The sequence below is a fragment of the Dipodomys spectabilis genome, unplaced genomic scaffold (assembly GCF_019054845.1).
Source record: "Dipodomys spectabilis isolate Male_0828 unplaced genomic scaffold, ASM1905484v1 ptg000046l, whole genome shotgun sequence".
NCBI lineage: Eukaryota > Metazoa > Chordata > Mammalia > Rodentia > Heteromyidae > Dipodomys > Dipodomys spectabilis.
Window position 1 is genome coordinate 11,032,729 of NW_024870723.1, and position 17,127 is coordinate 11,049,855.

The 17,127-nt window shown below is 51.9% G+C and overlaps 2 protein-coding genes across 2 annotated transcripts; one reads left to right on the forward strand and one right to left on the reverse strand.

Annotated features, from left to right (window-relative positions):
- The first annotated feature begins 5,343 nt into the window (after window positions 1-5,343).
- Wdr38 (WD repeat domain 38) lies at window positions 5,344-9,941 on the forward strand. The gene is made up of 9 exons (XM_042678669.1): window positions 5,344-5,436; window positions 6,295-6,415; window positions 7,526-7,642; window positions 7,744-7,841; window positions 8,479-8,559; window positions 8,634-8,765; window positions 8,850-8,999; window positions 9,637-9,684; window positions 9,791-9,941. Exons 1-9 carry the CDS (start codon window positions 5,344-5,346, stop codon window positions 9,872-9,874), a joined length of 924 nt encoding a protein of 307 aa, XP_042534603.1. The 3' UTR covers window positions 9,875-9,941.
- Window positions 9,942-10,032: 91 nt separating this feature from the next.
- On the reverse strand, window positions 10,033-14,118 carry Rpl35 (ribosomal protein L35). Its single transcript, XM_042678746.1, has 4 exons — window positions 14,010-14,118; window positions 13,573-13,709; window positions 12,131-12,212; window positions 10,033-10,215 (listed from the first exon to the last, which is right to left on the reverse strand). The coding sequence occupies exons 1-4, from the start codon at window positions 14,010-14,012 to the stop codon at window positions 10,066-10,068; spliced, it is 372 nt and encodes a 123-aa protein (XP_042534680.1). The 5' UTR covers window positions 14,013-14,118; the 3' UTR covers window positions 10,033-10,065.
- Window positions 14,119-17,127: the final 3,009 nt, after the last annotated feature.

A 17,127-nucleotide genomic window follows, 5' to 3' on the forward strand; every position in this document is an offset into this window, starting at 1 on the left:
AACAAAAACAAAACAATAGGGGGCTGGTATGTAGCTCAATGGCAAAGTATTTGCCTGGCAAATGCGACATTTGGGTATGATCCCCAGTACCAAGAAAGAAAAGACAAAAACAAAAAAATCCAGAAACACAACAAAACCAACAATAACAACAAAAACCCACAATTGAAAGAAAAATACAGGGGCTGGGAAGGTGGCTTAGTGGTAGAGTGCTTACCTTGTATGCTTGAGGCCCTGGGTTCAATTCCTCAGCACCACGTAAGCAGAAAAAGCTGGAAGTGGTGCTGTGGCTCAAGTGGTAGAGCACTAGCCTTGAGCTGAAGAGCTGAGGGACAGCGCCCAGGCCCAGAATTTAGGCCCCACGACAATAAAAAATAAAAAGAAAAAAAGAAAAATATAATAGGAGCCAGGCACTGGTAGCTCATGCCTGTAATCCCAGCTAATCAGGAGGCTGAGATCTAAGAATTGTGGTTCAAAGTCATCATGGGTAGGGAAGTCTGTGAGACTTTTTTTTTTTTGCTAGTCCTGGGGCTTAAACTCAGGGCCTGGGCACTGTCCTGAGCTGCTTTTTGTTCAAGGCTAGCACTCTACCACTTGAGCCACAGCACTACTTTTGGCTTTGTCTATTTATGTGGTACTGAGGTACTGAACCCAGGTCTTCATGCATGCTAGGCAAGGACTCTACCACTAAGCCACATTCCCACCCATCCCTCCATGAGACTCCTATCTCCAATTAACTGCCAGAAAACCAGAAGTGGCACTATGGCTCAAAGTGATACAGCACTAGCCTTGAACAAAAGAGCTCAGAGACTAGGCCCTGAATTCAAGGCCCACAGTCGACAATAAAAAAAAAATAGGATGCTGATGGCTCACTCTGTCATCTCAGCTTCTCAGGAGGCTGAGATTTCAGGATCACAGTTCAAAGCCAGCCGGGATAGAAACCTGTGATGTGAAACTTTTTTCTAATGAACCACCAAAAACTGGAAGTGGAGCTGTGGCTCAGGTAGCAGAACATTAGGATTGAACAGACAAAGTTCAGGGACAGTTCCTAGGCCCTGAGTCTTAGTATTCATATCAGTATTAGCCCAGTATTAGTACATACACACACACACACACACACACAGATTCACTGCTTTCTTCTAAGGGAATGTGCCCCCTGCTTACCCTTTGGCCTATGGGCTAGTCTATGGATAGAAGAGGTCTCTAGTGATAGGCTACAGGGTATCCATCCCCCCTCCCTCCTTCTTCCCCCCTCCTCTCTCTTTCTCTCTCCCTCTCTTTTTCCCTCCCTCCCTCCCTCCCTCCCTCCCTCCCTCCCTCCCTCCCTCCCTCCCTCTCTCTCTCTCTCTCTCTTCCTACCCCATGGATCATTGTTCTCCCAGTTTGGATTTAGAACACAGAAGTCCAGCTTATAACTTTGCAGCTGTTATAGCGGTAGAATTAATGCTTTGTGTGGTAGAAGTAGGACTCCTAACAATGCTTTCAAGACTCGCTAGGCAGCTGGAGCCAAGGCGATGACATTTGGTTGCGTCGTGGTTGGTCTTGAGGGTGCTCCTGAAGAATCTGTGGTGCAAGCAGCAGCCAGGGTGGCCGGCCGGCCAGTCGCTCATGGGAAAAAGCACTTCCCACATGGGCAGTGAATAGAGCTGTGGAAACTTGAGGCTGTTTGGCCTCCAGTGCTGAATGCTGAATGACAAGAGACAGAACGTCTAGAAAACTAGAGAGGATGATGGCCTCCAACTTGGGCCTAGCCAGGCCATGTGAGGATGTTGCTTGTTTCTGTCCCCATACTTCAGAAAGGACAAGGACAAATCAGAGTGTATTCCAACACATGTGGCTTCAGGGAGTTGGATCCCTCTTACAAATGACTAGAGGGGCTCCGGAAAAGGGAAAAGTGGCCCCAAAGACATAGTTTTAGGGATCATCTCCCAGTGACAATGAAGCTAGGTGGCAAGGGCCCCAGACTTACCTAGCTCACTCTGCACGAGGAATTCTGTCTGAATAAGCCTGGCTTACTGTAAGCCAGTTCCCTGGAGGGAACCCGAGAGACCTCAGAGCCTGGAGCTGGGAGCTGGCAGGAGCCAGGGCACTGGCCTTCCATACCTTCTTCTTCCTGTTTTGCCATAAAACAGCATTTCCTGCTTCCTGGGGCCCTGGTCAGAAAACACTGCCCAGGCCTGGCATTATGTAACCTCCCAGACCACACACGATGCTCCAAACACTGCTTAGGACTTGTGGGACAAGTTGTGGGCCAGATAGCCAGGGAGCTCTTCACAAACAATGACACACTGGTGCTCAAATGGCACATCCCACGTCCCCAGAGTTGGCACTTTTCAGGGTCCTATGTGTCTTGCCCTGGCTGTCTCTCCTCCTCCCCTAGAGTTCAGCACTTTAGGGATTTGTAGCACTTTCCCAAAGACTTGCTTGTCTTTGGACATTGATCCCATGTGCACAGAGGCTTAAGAAATGAAGAGTTCTCTTTTGTATGCCTTGACGTCTCTAAGAGCCTCTGTGGCTGTCTGTGGCTGTCTTGCTGAGAGCGGTGAGCTCTATGGGATGTATGTGCTGGTCCAGGCCTATGGGCATGCCTTTGGAGATGAGAAGACGTGTGAAAAGCCAGTTTGGTATGGGGCCTGGCAATACCAGGACAGCCTGACTAAAGGATGGAGTGGTTGGGTTTCCCAGTCTCTTGGGCAGGGCCTGAACCAGGGAGATCCCTCTGTTCCCACCAAACTTAGCACCTCATCAGGTGTCCCAGAGAGACACCTGGTGGGCGTGGCCCCTGCCCATACTTAGGACTGGCACCTTCTCCCTCTGATGGGCACAGAGTCCCCCTGATGTGTCTACATCACAAGTATTCTGGGGTGTGGAGTCCTTTGATGAACTTGGGGAAGCAGTTGAGACCCGTGTGTGTGTGTGTGTGTGTGTGTGTGTGTGTGTGTGTTAGGGCTTGAACTCAGGGCCTGAGTGCTGTCCCTGAGCTTTTTCTCTCAAGGCTAGCACCGTACCACTTTGACTTACAGCACCATTTCTAGTTTTCTGGTGGTTAAATGGAGAAAAGAGTCTTATAGGGGCTGGGAAGGTGGTTCAGTGGTAGAGCACTTGCCTTGCATGCTCAAGGCCCTGGGTTCGATTCCTCAGCACCACATAAGCAAAAAGAAAAAAGCCAGAAGTGGCGCTGTGGCTCAAGTGGTAGAGCGCTAGCCTTGAGCTGAAGAGCTGAGGGACAGTGCCTAGGCTCAGAGTTCAGGCCCCACGACCAGACCCAAAAAAAAAAGAGTCTTATAGACTTGCTCGCCTGGGCTAGCTTTGAACCATGAACCTCAGATCTCGGTCTCCTAAGTAGTTATGAATTACAGGCATAGGCCACTGGCACAGGGCTCAGTCGGGAGCTTTGTGTCTATTTTGTTGTTGCTGTTTTGTTTTGTTTTATATGAGTACTGGAGTTTGAACTCAGTACTCAGGGCCTGAGCACTGTCTTGAGCTTTTTCACTCAAGGCAAGTACTCTACCACTTGAGCCACACCTCTACATATAGCTTTTTTGGCTGGTTAATTGGAGAGAAGAATCCCACTCACTTTCCTGCTCATGCTGGCTTTGAACCACGATCCTCAGATCTCAGCCTCCAAGTAGCCAAGATCATAGGTATGAGCCACTGGTGCTTGTTTGTGATTTTAAGCTGAAGTAACAAAGGAAAGTCTTTCATTCTTTTCTTCCTTTCCCTTCCTTCCTTCCTTCCCCCCTCCCCCCCCCCCACCCCTCTTGTCCTGAAGTATGAACTCAGGGCCTGGGCACTGTTTCTGAGCTTCTTTTCCTCAAAGCTAGAGCTCTACCACTTGGAGCTGCAACTCCATTTCTGGAGTTTGGGGTAGTTTAATAAAGATAAGAGTCTCATAGCCAGGCTCCTGTGGCTTACTCTGTAATGTAATCCTAGCTACTCAGGAGGCTGAGATCTGAGGATCATATTTTGAAGCCAGCCCAGTCAGGAAAGTCTATGAGACTTTCAGTGTCCTGTGTGTCCTAGTACTCATAGCAGCTGGTTCCACATACAGACTTCAGAGCCACCGCTCTATGGGATTGGAGGGGTGTCATAGGCCTGAGGGACAAGGTCTACTAGGAGGGCTCTGGGGCTGGGAAAGCACCTCCCAGAGTATAGCTTTGTCCTTATTCAAGGTCAAAGGCTTGCTTGTCCTTGTCAGTTCAACCAGGTACAGGAACATGTCCAGAGATGGGGCTTGGGGTGGGGGTAGTGCCTGAGCAAGCGGTCTGAGGCTCTTGTTCTGGGAGAGCTTTGCTGGGAGCCATGTCGGGGGAACAGCCTTCTAGTCCCAGCTCACACTGATTTCTGAGGAGGCAACTGAGTGACTTAGGCCCTCTGGGAGTGCCTTGGGGGTGGGGCCGCCTCAAAGCCGCCATTGTCGCCCCCACTTGCCCGCCTGACTGTCTAGGGCCTAAAATAGAGCAGAAATACAAGTGATCTCGTGAGAAGTTTCTGGCAAAGGGGTAAACAGGGGGAGGGGCGTGAGTCACCACTGGGAACCCTTGAATTTGAAGCTCCCAAAGCCCAGCTGCCCTGCCTGGCCCCAGGGGCCTGGAATTCTCCGAGGGTGGATGGATGTGTGTGTGGGGGGGGTTCCACACTGGTCCTGTGGTGCTGGGGCTTGGCTGGCTTCTGGCTTCAGCTCTACCACGGAGGTGCTGGGTAACTGCAGTGGTCCTTCTGGGGCCTCAGTGGGCCTCAACATGTGTGTCAGGATCTCGGTATCTAAGGGCTGACCCCTGGGTCCATCTCCAGACACAGGGCAGGTCCCTCTGCTTCTCCTAGTCTCGGTTTCCTGAACTTCCCCCCCCCCCCTCCCCCTCCACCCCACCCCGCCTCCGCCAGCCCTGCCGCCAGTGCAGACGGCGCTGGCGGCCTGCAACCAGGACAGCAGCGGCTGCACCTACCTTTCCATGCCCTGCACTGTCCTCCCCTCTCCCCTCGGGCACCTGCCATGGACCAGGCCCTCGACTCTGGAGTCCTGCGCGGCCAAGCCGGCGCTCCCGGTGGCACCGATGGGGGCGCGGTTAGAGCGGCGGCGGCTGGGACCCGCCGCGCGGTGCGTGGGCCAGGCGCGCCCCCTAGCGGCCTCCTGGTGCACCACCGTCTTCTCCCGCGGCCCGGCGGCTGCGACTCCACCTTCCGAAGGCTGAAATTCGTCGCTCTCCGTCATCCTCCCCCTTGGCTTCCACTGCGGCTGCGCGCCCCGCCCTGGTTGCCATGGCGACGGCTCGACCACAGTTTCCTCTTTGCGTTACCACCAGGTCCTAGGCCTGGCCCTGCCCGCGGGCCGAACGACCACCTACAATGGAGCCCGCCGGGCGGGGCGGCCCTGAAGAGCAGGCCTCAGGGATGCTGGCCGTGGGGAGAGTGAAGTTCTTTGGGCATCACCGAGGGGAGGTGAGGGCCCTGCCGGCTCTGCACTCCTGGCCTGTGGCTCTCTGTAGTATATGTAGTGTGTGTGTCCAGAAGGGCTCTTTTATCATTTTCTTTTTTGTCGGTCATGGGGCTTGAACTCTGGGCCGGGCGCTGTCCCTCAGCTCTTCAGCTCAAGGCCAGCGCTCTATCACTTGAGCCACAGCGCCACTTCCAGTTTTCTGTTGGTTTATTGGAGATAAGAGTTTCAGGGCCTTTCCTGCCTGGGTTGGCTTTGAACCTCGATCCTCAGATCTCAGCCTCCTGAGTAGCTAGGATTACAGGTGTGAGCCACTGACAACCAGCTTATTTTTTGTTGCCAGTCCTGGGGCTTGAATTCAGGGCCTGGGTGCTGTCCCTAAGCTTTTTCACTCAAGGTTAGCACTTTACCACTTGAACATGTCCACTTCTGGTTTCCTGGTGGTTAACTGGAGATAAAAGTCTGACTTTCCTGCCCTGACTTGCTTAGAACCGTGATGACCAGATCTCAGGCTCCTGAGTAGCTCAGATTGCTGGCGAGAGCCAATGATGCCTTGCTGGACTCTGGTTCTTACAAGGCCTTCACCTTCAGTGCTCTTGGGCTCTGGCTCCAAAAATGATAGACTGGGGCCAGAGCAGGTTTTGGGCTTGTATCCATTCAGCTTCAGCTCTTGAATGGGTGGAGGCGCTTCTGGGTTCCAGCTCCAGGCTCAAGTTTACAAGGTTATGGAGGGTAAGTGGGCTTGGAGTCCAAGCTCCCACCTGACTCCTGGGCAGTGTAGGGCCTTCACAGGAGTATCTGACAGCAGAGGGGACAGGTGTCTCCTGCCTCAGAATGGGGCCACTTTTGTGCTATGCTTCCAGGTTAACTGCTCTGCCTTCTCCCCTGACCACCGGATACTGCTCACAGCCTCAGAGGATGGCTGTGTCTATGGCTGGGAGACCAAGAGCAGGAGGCTGTTGTGGAAGATGGCTGACCACACAGGTGGGGCTCTGCAGTGTGACCAGGAGGAGGCCAAAGGGCCTGCGCTAACACTGCAGAGCTCAATTCATTGGCTTCTTATATGGAGGCAGGGCATAGAGCAAGACAGGGGCAGGGCTGGGAATTCCCCTACTAGACCTAGAGTATGAACAACTTTTACCACATTAACTGGCTTAAACATGTAGTTCCATATGGTGGTAAGTGCAACTCACACTACGATTCATGTTCATGCCATAACTCTTTGTCTTGAAAAACAAACTAGCCAGGAACTGGGGCTTGTGCCTGTAATCCTAGCTACTCAGGAGGCTGAGATTTAGCCTGGGCAGGAGTCTGAGACTTTTGTCAGTCCTGGGGCTTGAACTAGGGCCTGGGCATTGTCCCTGAGCTTCTTTTGCCCAAGGCTAGCACTCTTACTACTTGAGCCAGTGTCTTTCTTTGGGTACTGAGTAATGGAACCCAGGACGTCATGCATGCTAAGCCACATTCCTGGACCTTATCTCCAATTAACCACCAGAAAACCAGAAGTAGTACTGTGGCTGAAGTGGTAGAGCGCTGGTCTTGAGCAAAAAGAGCTCAAGGACAGTGCTCAGGCCCTGAGTTCAAACCCCACAACCTATAAAACCAACACCCCCCCCCCAAAAAAAAACAAACCCACAGAAAAACTATGCCTTTCAACAGCTTGTTCCCCTTCCTTCCATTCTGGGGGTCATAGTTCAAAACCAGATTCCTGTCTCCAATTAAACACCAAGAAGGTGGGGAGTAGAGCTGTGGCTCAAGTGGTCGAGTACTAGCCTTGAGCAAAAACTTCAGGGATGGCACTCAAACCTGAAGTTTAATACCTAGAGGAATGGTACAAAAAGCCCCAGGGAAGATTGAGTGCAGGACAACCAAGGCACGCTGTGGAGAGGCCAGGTCCAGGCTGAGGAGCCCGAAAGCAGTAAACTCAGGCTAGGCTACTAAGTTGCTTCTGGAAAGAACTGCCTGCATTTGATTTGGGCAAATTGGATTGGGGGTTCGTCTGCTTTTGGGAGGGGTGGAGGGTGATGTGCTACAGGGATGGGCTAGGGGTGGGCTCAAGCACAGGAGGGGAGGGCAGTTGTTTCCCTGCTCCAGGCCCAGTGAAGTTCTGCCGCTTCTCCCCGGATGGCCATCTCTTTGCCAGCTCCTCCAGAGACTGCACCATCCGCCTGTGGGATGTGGCCAGCGCCAAGTGTGTGCAGGTGCTGCGAGGTGAGTGGACAATGCAGGCCTGGAAGCCCCAGCCAGGACAGGGTTCCTTTGTGGACTTAGCATGTTCTGTGACACATGCCTGCCCTGGGCCGGGTCTGCAGGTCACCAGCGGAGCGTGGAAACTGTGAGCTTCAGCCCTGACTCAAGGCTGCTGGCATCGGGTGGCTGGGACAAGCGGGTGATGCTCTCTGAGGTGCAGGTATGTGGAGAGCAGAGGCCTGGCAGAGGGCTTTGTCCACTTCCACACCTCTCGTGCAGTGGTCCCCCAAGGCTCATACCCACTCCCCAGACTCACATCTACCTCTAGGCCTCCCCACACTGGGCTCTTGCACAGGGTTCCAGCCAGAATCCCTCTCTACTTTTATCATGGGGCCCAAGTGCTGTCCCTCCTCTCTTCAGCTCGCACTCTACCACTTGAGCCATAGTGCCACTTCTGGCTTTTTGATTATGTGGTGCTGAAGAATCCAACCCAGGGCCTCATGCATGCAAAGCAAGCACTCTACCACCTACCCAACTTTTTTTGTTTTGGGTCTGGTCATGGGGCCTGAACTCTGGGCCTGGGTGCTGTCCCTCAGCTCTTCAGCTCAAGGCTAATGCTCTACCACTTGAGTCACAGCGCCACTTCAGGTTTTTTTTGCTTATGTGGTGTGGAGGAATCGAACCCAGGGCTTCATGCATGCAAGGCAAGCGCTCTACCACTGAGCCACCTTCCTAGTCCCCTTCTCTACTTTTGTATCCAGCTGTGGAGCAGCTCTGGGTTGGGCAGCATGCTGGAAAGACAGGGCCTGACCTGATTACAGGCCCCACAACTGCCTCCCACTGCTTCCGATTTTCAGTCTGGCTGCACACTGCGCCTCTTACCTACGCACCAGGACTGCATCCAGAGCAGTGACTTCTCCCCCAGTGCTGACTGCCTGGTGAGCCTAATTGCACCGACCCTGCCCTGTGGCCCCAGGGAAGCCCCTCACTCATGGTCACTGCCCACCAACAGGCCACTGGCTCCTGGGACTCCAGTGTCTGCATCTGGGACCTGCGGGTGGGAACCCCAACCTTTTTTCACAAGGAGCTAGAAGGTCACCGTGGCAATGTCAGCTGCTTATGCTACTCGGCCTCTGGCCTCCTGGTAAGCTTCCTGGCTGGCCCTGCAACTTTTAACAGGACGCAGCCCATTTGGGAGCCTAGCATCCAGCCTTGACTGTCTGTACAGGCATCTGGCTCCTGGGACAAGACTATCTGCATCTGGAAGCCTGAAACTAACAGCCTGCTCCTCCACCTCAAGGGCCACTCCACCTGGGTGAAGAGCTTGGCCTTCTCTCCTGATCAGCTGCAGCTGGCCAGTGCTGGCTACTCCCGCACGGTAAGGCAATCAGGCCTGCCCCAGCCCTTCCTCACACCAAGCACCTTCTCCACATGTTCACACACCTAACCTGTCCTAACTAGAAGTGGACAAGACCAAAGTACTGCCCATTGGCTGGCACTTAAGACACACTAGGCCCAACCAGTGGCTCTGCAGGTACAACGCTATTTCAGGGCTCAAACCCCATGTGCCGTTCTCCCTCAACCATGTCATGTGCCTCCAGCTCCACCCCCCAGTGCCCCACCTGCCACCATCCTGGGGCTTGAGCTCAAGGCCTGGGCGCTGTCCCTGAACTTCTTTGTGCCAAGGCTAGCACTCTACCACTTGGGCCACAGCCACTTTCTGGCTTTCTAAGTTGTGGATCTTGAAGTCTGGGCCTGGGTACTGCCCCTGAGCTCTTCAGTTCAAGGCTCTACCACTTGAGCCACAGCACCTCACCGACTTTCCTGCCTGGGCTGGCTTTGAACCACCATGATCTTCAGATCTCAGCCTCCTGAGTAGTTAGGATTACAGGCGTGAGCCACCAGTGCCCAGCCCAGCTGTGCTTTTCCTAGCTTGTCAGGGATGACTTTAAACCACAATCCTCCAGATCTCAGCCTAAGTAGACAGGTGTGGGCGTTTTCATTTTTATTTCCAGGTAAAAGTCTGGGACCTCAAGACTGGAAAGCTCCTTGAGAGCCTGAAGGTAAGGCTGTGTTTATAGCACCCGAGGGACCAGCAAAACTCTGACCCTACAAGGGACCTGGCGGGCAAGTAGGAATTGAAAACTCAGAGCTTGATACTGCTTCTAGCAAGGATCCCTGGACGTGGCCCATTCCTGTGTCTTCACCCCAGATGGGAAACTCTTTGTGTCTGGAACTGCTGCTAACATATGACAAGTCCACTGCTTAAGTCACCCAGTCCTGCCAAGAGCACACCAGCAGGATAGTTCTGTACCATAGGCTCAAGGACACTGAATACAATGAGACCCCCATGGCCAATGGCAGGAGCCCACCCCACACCCTGCCATTCAGCAAGCACAGAGGAACACCTGCCAGGTTTTCATTTTATTGTTGTGGCGTCGTTCTCAGGCCTTGACGGCATACTTGCGCAGAGGGTACAGCCGCTCTTTCCGCTGCTGCTTCTTGGTCTTCAGCTTCTCCTCATGCTTGGTGAGCCGCCGGCGCAGTGCTCGAGTCTTCTTAGGCCGCAGGTCCAGGGGCTTGTACTTCTTGCCCTGTGGTATAGACAGAAGAATGAAGGAATCTGAGCACCAAAATAGGGTCAGGATGCTTGAGTGCACAGGGGGCCGGGAGGCTGAACTGCTGTGAGGTGTATGTAACATTGAGTACTCAGCAGGGTGCCCCCAACCAGGGCCAGGAGGTCAAAGGGCTCCATGCTCCCTCACTTGTTCTGGAATACTCCTTCACAAGGCTATACAGGAGAGCAGAGGAAGGTGCAAACAAGCCCTTGCAGACACAGGCACTGAGCCCTGACCTAATAGTCTCACATATCTTTGTCCACCCCACTCCCGCCTCCAAGCACAAGGCCTTGTTCTGGGTGCCGGTGCTATAATGAAATCAGACTTAATTAAGACTGAACAGAGAACCAGGACTGGAGCAGGGAGAGGGAGCCACCTACAGCAAGTACCCTGGCTACAGCTACAGAGCAGAGCAGAGCACAAGTGAGAGCAGCGAGTGTAGGGTGAGGGCAAGCCTAACACACCTAGAACACTGCTGTCCAAACAGAGCAGCCACGAGGCACACAAACCTTCATGGAGGATTTTTACTGACACCCCAGTTCTTCCTGGGTTGACAGAGCTCAGTGGTAGAGTACTTGCCTAGCACACGCGAGGCCCTGCGTTTTTGCTCCATCCAAATTAACTTTAGTTCCTCAGTCACCATGGCCACCTTTAGCGTGAAACGGGCACACACGGGCAGGGTTTTGGTGTGACGTAAGACACTTTCACTATGGAAAGTCCCACCTCCTTGACTGCCACGCTGTCTCTGATGGTTCCCTCAGAGCCTAAGGAAAGCTCCTAGATGTGTTCTCTTACATGAATGTACGTACACATTGTAGGTGGCAGCAGCCTAGCCACATTATAGCTTTGGTAGGCCCAACCAACACCAATTTAGGTAGTCTGCAGAAGTAATCAAAGCCCCTCATTACTTCAATTAAAGGAGATTATCCCGGATAATCAACAGAAAGAAAAGGCCTTTGGTTCCCTCTCCAACTATCCTGGGCTGGGGGTGTCTTCTACCTGTGCCACAAGCTCTACTCAAGTTTCAGCCATGTGATTCAATTCCTACCAGTAAAGCAAGTGTTCAAAATGCGTGTGAACAGTCTCCTGCTGCTGTTGGAATCTTGACAGCACAGACATAAAGAGCAAGATCACAAAGTGCTTGCCAAAATTCCAGGCTGAGGAGTCCAGATGCCTAGGGAAATCTCCCAGAACACCCAGCCAACTCTGTGGTGACTATAGGTGATCTAGAAAACCTCATTTCTAAACCTTTAGGCATATTTCGTCTGAAAAGTGAGAACGACACATATTTAGCAAAACAGTTCCATGGTAAAGTGCTCATCTAGTATGTACAAGGCCTGGGATCTGATCTTCAGCACCCCAAGACAACACAGAACCACTCCAAATTCACCCAGAAAAGCTGGATTTAAAGACAAGTCTTAGCCAGGGATCACTGGCTCACACCTGTAATACTAGCTACTCAGGAGGCTGAGATCTGAGGCAGTTCAAAGCCAGCCTGGGCAGGAAAGTCCATGAGACTCTTTCTCCAATTAACCACCAGAAAACTGGAAGTGAAGCTGGGGCTCAAGTGGTAAGTGCTCGCCTTGAGCTGAAATACTGAGGGGCAGCGCCCAGGTCAGGAGTTCAAGCCCCAGGACAAAAAATAAATAAAACACAAGTGTTGCTATGCACTGACAACTCACGGCTATAATCTGAGGACTGTGGTTCAAAGCCAGCCTAGGCAGCTTCTTATCTCCAATCAACTACCAAAAAGCCCTGGGACAGCATCCAATTCCCAGTACAAATACACATGCACATGCAATCTCTCCTGGCAGGCAAAATTCCAGTGCAGGATTGCTTGTTAAGAGGACTAGAATTTGCTTTCAGAAGCCAACACCCACAGTTCCCTCACCTTGTAGAATTTCCTGAGGTTTTCTTTCTGAGTCTGGTTAATGACGGTGAGTACACGGGCGATGGATTTACGGACAACTCGGCTACAAAACAGAGACGTCAGTGAGGATGGGTAGAAACACAATGTTCCCTGAGGTTGGTCCTTCAGAGCTAGCAATGATGGGGCAGAGCATTCCTGTTATCCATATTCACCCAGGAAGAAAGGGTTCCAGAGGTGAGGCCAGAAGTGAAAACAAGCATGCTAGTAGGTGTCCTGTGCAACTTTCCAATGAACCCCACGGTTAGTCTCAAAGACCTGAAGACTAACCCAAGCCAATCTGAAGGGGGGGGGGGGGAGGGTATGTAAATTTGTAATCCAGGCCAACTGGGGCCAGTCTGATCACACCTACTCAGTCCAGTGAATATGAAGTTTGCTTTGTTTTTAAAAAGTGAGAAAATGGGGGCTGGAAAGGTGGCTCAGCGGTAGAGCGCTTGCCTTGCAAGCATGAGGCCCTGGGTTCGATTCCTCAGTACCACATAAACAGAAAAAGCTGGAAGTGGCGCTGTGGCTCCAGTGGTAGAGAGCTAGCCTTGAGCTGAAGAGCTAAGGGACAGCTCAGACCCAGAGTTCAGGCCCCATGATCGGCAAAAAAAAAAAAAAAAAAAAAAGTGAGAAAATGGGAGTGGGAAGGAGGCTCAGTGGTAGAGGGCTTGCCTTGCATACATGAGGCCCTGGGTTTGATTCCTCAGCACCACATAAGCAGAAAAAGCCAGAAGTGGTGAGGTAGCTCAAGTGGTAGAGCACTAGCCTGGAGCTGAAGAGCTCAGGGACGGTGCCCAGGCCCAGAGTTCAGGCCCCACGACCACCACCACCAGCAACAAAAATAAAAGTGAGAAAATGCCAGCTATACCCTCAGTCCTAGTCACTCAGGAGGCTAAGATCTGAGGATTACGGTTCAAAGCCTGTATGAGTTGTAAAGTCTGTAAGATTTATCTCCAATGAACCATCAAAAAGCAGGAAGTGGGGGCTGGGAATGTGGCTGAGTGGTAGACTGCTTGCACAGCATGCACAAAACCCTGGGTTCGATTCTTCAGTACCACATACACAGAAAAAGCCGGAAGTAGAGCTATGGCTCAAGTGGTAGAGTGCTAATCTTGAGCAAAAGAAGCTCAGGGACAGTGCTCAGGCACTGAGTTCAACCCCAGGACTAGTCCCTACCCCCAAAAAAGCCGGAAGCAGAGGCATGGCTCATGTGGCAGAGTGCCAGCCTCGAGCAGGTACCAGGCCATAAGTACTTGTTTAAAAACAAACAAACAAAAAAACAACACGAGAAAGAGAAGTGGAACTTGCACCCGAGAAACTGGGCCCCCCGTGTGCCATGGGTGCGCAAGCAGGCACCTGAACGCCCGTCAGACCTACAGTCGCTCCCCAGGCACGCGTGCCGCTCCGCGCCGGTCCCTTACATTTTGGAGAGTTTGGACGCCGCGCCACCAGTCACTTTGGCGACGCGCAGCTGGGACAGCTCCACCTTCAGGTCGTCCAGCTGCTTCAGCAGCTCCTCTTTCTTTTTGCCGCGCAGATCCCGAGCTTTAATCTTAGCCTGCGCGGAAAAGGCCCGAGTGTCAGTCACCCCGCGAGACCTCTTGGTACTCAGGCAGCCGCGGCCGGCGCAGTCCCGGCCGGCTCCCTGGCAGGGCCGCCACCCCACTCAGCATACGGGAAGCTTCAAGGGCCGGGCGCGCGCGTCTCCGCGGCCCGAACCCGGGGCCCGGCCGTCCTCAGCTGCACCTCACAGACCGATGAGACAGGCAGATGAGACCCCCCCATGTTCAGCCCGCGGCCCCCACCCACTCCCGTGACCCAGCGGCCCTCGGATGGCGCCGGATCCCTTTGCCCTCACCATAACTGCCAGAAGCTGCCACGGCCGTCGCCTCGTCGGAGGGAAAGAGGAAGAGGCGGGCGTGAGCTCCGCAACTACTGCCGGGTGGCGGTGTACGTAACCAATGGCGTCGCCCCTGGGGATTCTGGTCCCGCCCTCTTCCTTCCGGAGAGCGCGGTTCGTCCCGCCCCGTCTCTAACGCCAGCATTTCACAGCTTAGCCTTTGTGCCCGAGACAGCACCTTAGGGAAATTGAGTCCTGGAGTGAGCAGCTAGTAGTCGGAAATGGAGTAGTAAGGGCTTGAATTTGACTATTCAGTCGTCTGTTGATTTCATTCATTCGGGCAGCTTAGCAGATTACGCAGCCCGTCTCTGAGCTAGATGCTGGAGCTAGGGGTATGAGTGGGAGGGCTTTTTGATTTTAGACAGGTGGTGCTGGCTTCCAACACGCGATCCTCCTGCCTCAGCTGCTCCTGTGCTGGGATTACTGGGTAAACCACCACACTCCATAGGAAAGAAGGTTTGGGGTAGGACGGTGTTTGGATTCCAGAATTTTCTGGTGGAGGCAGCTTGGCCTAGACTTCTTTTTTGGTGCTACTTGGGATTGATCTGGGCCTCACAATTGCTAAACTGACACTCTAGGGTAAGCCGAACCTTCTGCCCTTTTATGAGCTGGTTTTTTGTTTGTTTGTTCGGTCGTGGGGCTTCAACTCTAAGCTTGGGTGCTTTTCCTGAGCTCTTCAGCTCAAGGCTAGTGCTCTACCACTTGAGCCACAGTGCCACTTCTGGCCTTTTCTGTTTGTGTGGTGCTGAGGAGTAGAATCCAGGGCCTCATGCATGAGAGGCAAGCACTCTACCACTGAGTCACCTTCCCAGCCCCGAGCTGGTTATTTTAGAACAAGGGATTCACTTCTGGTGCAGACCATAATCCTAGAATGAGCCGGCCATGCCACCACACCATGTATTTCCTGTTGGGATGGTTTCAGGGATTCCTTTGTCCAGTCTGACTTGGGAATTCAGTCTTCCTCATCTCAGCTCCCACTAGCTAGAATATGCTATTGGTTGAGCAGGGGTCCTACCACACCCCTTCCACCCAAATTGCCGTTCTCCTGACCTCAGCCTCCCAAGAAGCTAGGATTACAAATGTATGCCATTGGTGATATGTATTTTAGCAAAACCACGGGGATTCAAATTCTAGCTGTTACCACGTAATACTCGATACTCTTGGCAAATCCCTCTCCCTCTCGAGTCAGTTTTCTCATTAGCAAATGTTTTCTCATTAGCAAAATGATATACTTAAGAGGATTAGAGAAGATACAGATAAAGCTCTCAGTCCAAGAGTGATGCATAATAAAGTGCCACCCCTCATCCTTCCAATTCCCCAGTACACCTATTTCTAACTCAGAGTAGCACAGATTCAGCTGCCCAAATGAATGAAAAAAAAAGGCTGAATGGCCAAAATTGAGCTATAGTACACTTGCCATCTCTAGGAAGCTGCTACCACCTCTGGTCTCAGTGTCCCCACCTGTGCCACTCAGGACCTAATGCCAGTCCAGAGAGTGGAACAAAAACTTCAATTAATCAAAGCCCAGAAGGTGTTTACGCTTTACTGTTTGGGCAGTTTCACTATCATCCAACTAGTACATGTTAACCAGTATTCTGGTGTCACTCCATTGCCACCAACATGTCACCTCTTAGAGCTCTAGGTTGTCTTGCTGCTGTCATGTGTCACCTCCAGGGAGACTACTTCTCCTAAGGGAAGCAACTTCCTCTTGTGTCCTGAGCTCTCTGAGCCCCAGACATCTGAATTAAATGATGTGTTTATGGTGCCTGTCTCCACAGCCAACCTGGAGATTTCCTGGCAGGAGAAACACCTAATTGTGGTCTCCAGGCCAGCTGGTGGATACTTGTTGCATGGATTCATGAGCCTTATTCCAAGCCACAGGGAGGCAGGATTTCAGGAGGTGAAGGGTCATGGGGAAAAGAACAAAGAACATTTTTTACATGGATTAGTTTTAAATAGAAGGCTAACAGTATACAGGGTCTTTGCTATCTACTTTCCAGTTCTAGTAGACTTTTTATTTATGCTGGTCCTGGGCCTTGAACTCAGGGCTTGGACACTATACTTTCTTTTTTTGTTGTTCAAGGATAACACTCTACCACTTGAGCCACAGCTCTACTTCTGGCTTTTTACTTGTTAAGTGGAGATAAGAGTATCATGGACTTTCCTGCCTGGGCTGGTTTTGAACCATGATCCTCAAATCTCAACCTCCTGAGCAGGCATGAGCCATCATTGCCCAGCCAATTATTATTTTTGTGGTGGTGGGATTGAACCCAGGCCTCCAGCATGCTAGGCAAACACTCTATCATTGAGCTACAAGGCCAACTGAATGTCTTTGTCATCTGTGACCCCCATTTCTCTTACACGCCACATCTAACCTATCAGCAAATCTTGTGGGTTCTGCTTTCAGAATACTCCCCCACCTTTTTTTGGCCATAATCTTGGCTTGATATCCTGTCTGTCACCTCCTAAATAAGCTCTGATTGTTTCCAATATAGCTGCTAGATTCCCTTTTCAAACTTGCCAGAACTTAGATCATGTTACTGCTCTGCTTGGAATTACCAGGGCTTTCCTGTTACTACCCTTACCTTGTGTCTAAGAAAATCAGACACTGGGTGATTTTCTCCTCATCATTCAAGTCACCCAGACACAGTATAATAAGGATTTTTTTCTTTGTTGAAACAAGGTCTCACTATGTAGCCCACACTGACCTTGAACTTGAGAACCAGCTGTGGCTCAAGTGGTAGAGTGCTAGCCTAGAGCAAAAGAAGCTCAGGGACAGTGCCCAGGCCCTGAGTACAAGCGCCAGGACTGACCACCCCCGCCCCCAAAAAAGAAAAAAGTATTATCACATGGGAATGTAATGGAAATCTCAGACTATTTGAAAAGACCCATTTTAGCCTAAAGCTAAGGTCAAAGTCCCTAAAACTATTTACCAGCATCCTAATCATCCTGGGCGATGGGCTAACTTCTCCGCCAATTGATCTGGCAATTCTTCTAAGATCTCTCTCGCACACAGAGACTGCTCAGCACAAGGGCCTTGCTTGGCCAACTTCACGCCAGCATGGTGGCCACAAAC

Bases quoted from the DNA above. Each gene is read 5' to 3' on its own strand.
- Wdr38 (XM_042678669.1), top strand. From the start codon at position 5,344: ATGGAGCCCGCCGGGCGGGGCGGCCCTGAAGAGCAGGCCTCAGGGATG. The intron at 6,416-7,525 runs GTGGGGCTCTGC...TCCCTGCTCCAG, and splicing joins GAAGATGGCTGACCACACAG to GCCCAGTGAAGTTCTGCCGC. The intron at 8,560-8,633 runs GTGAGCCTAATT...GCCCACCAACAG, and splicing joins CCCCCAGTGCTGACTGCCTG to GCCACTGGCTCCTGGGACTC.
- Rpl35 (XM_042678746.1), bottom strand. The intron at 12,213-13,572 runs GTAAGGGACCGG...TCTGTTTTGTAG, and splicing joins GCGTCCAAACTCTCCAAAAT to CCGAGTTGTCCGTAAATCCA. The intron at 10,216-12,130 runs GTGAGGGAACTG...TCTATACCACAG, and splicing joins ACCTCAGGAAATTCTACAAG to GGCAAGAAGTACAAGCCCCT.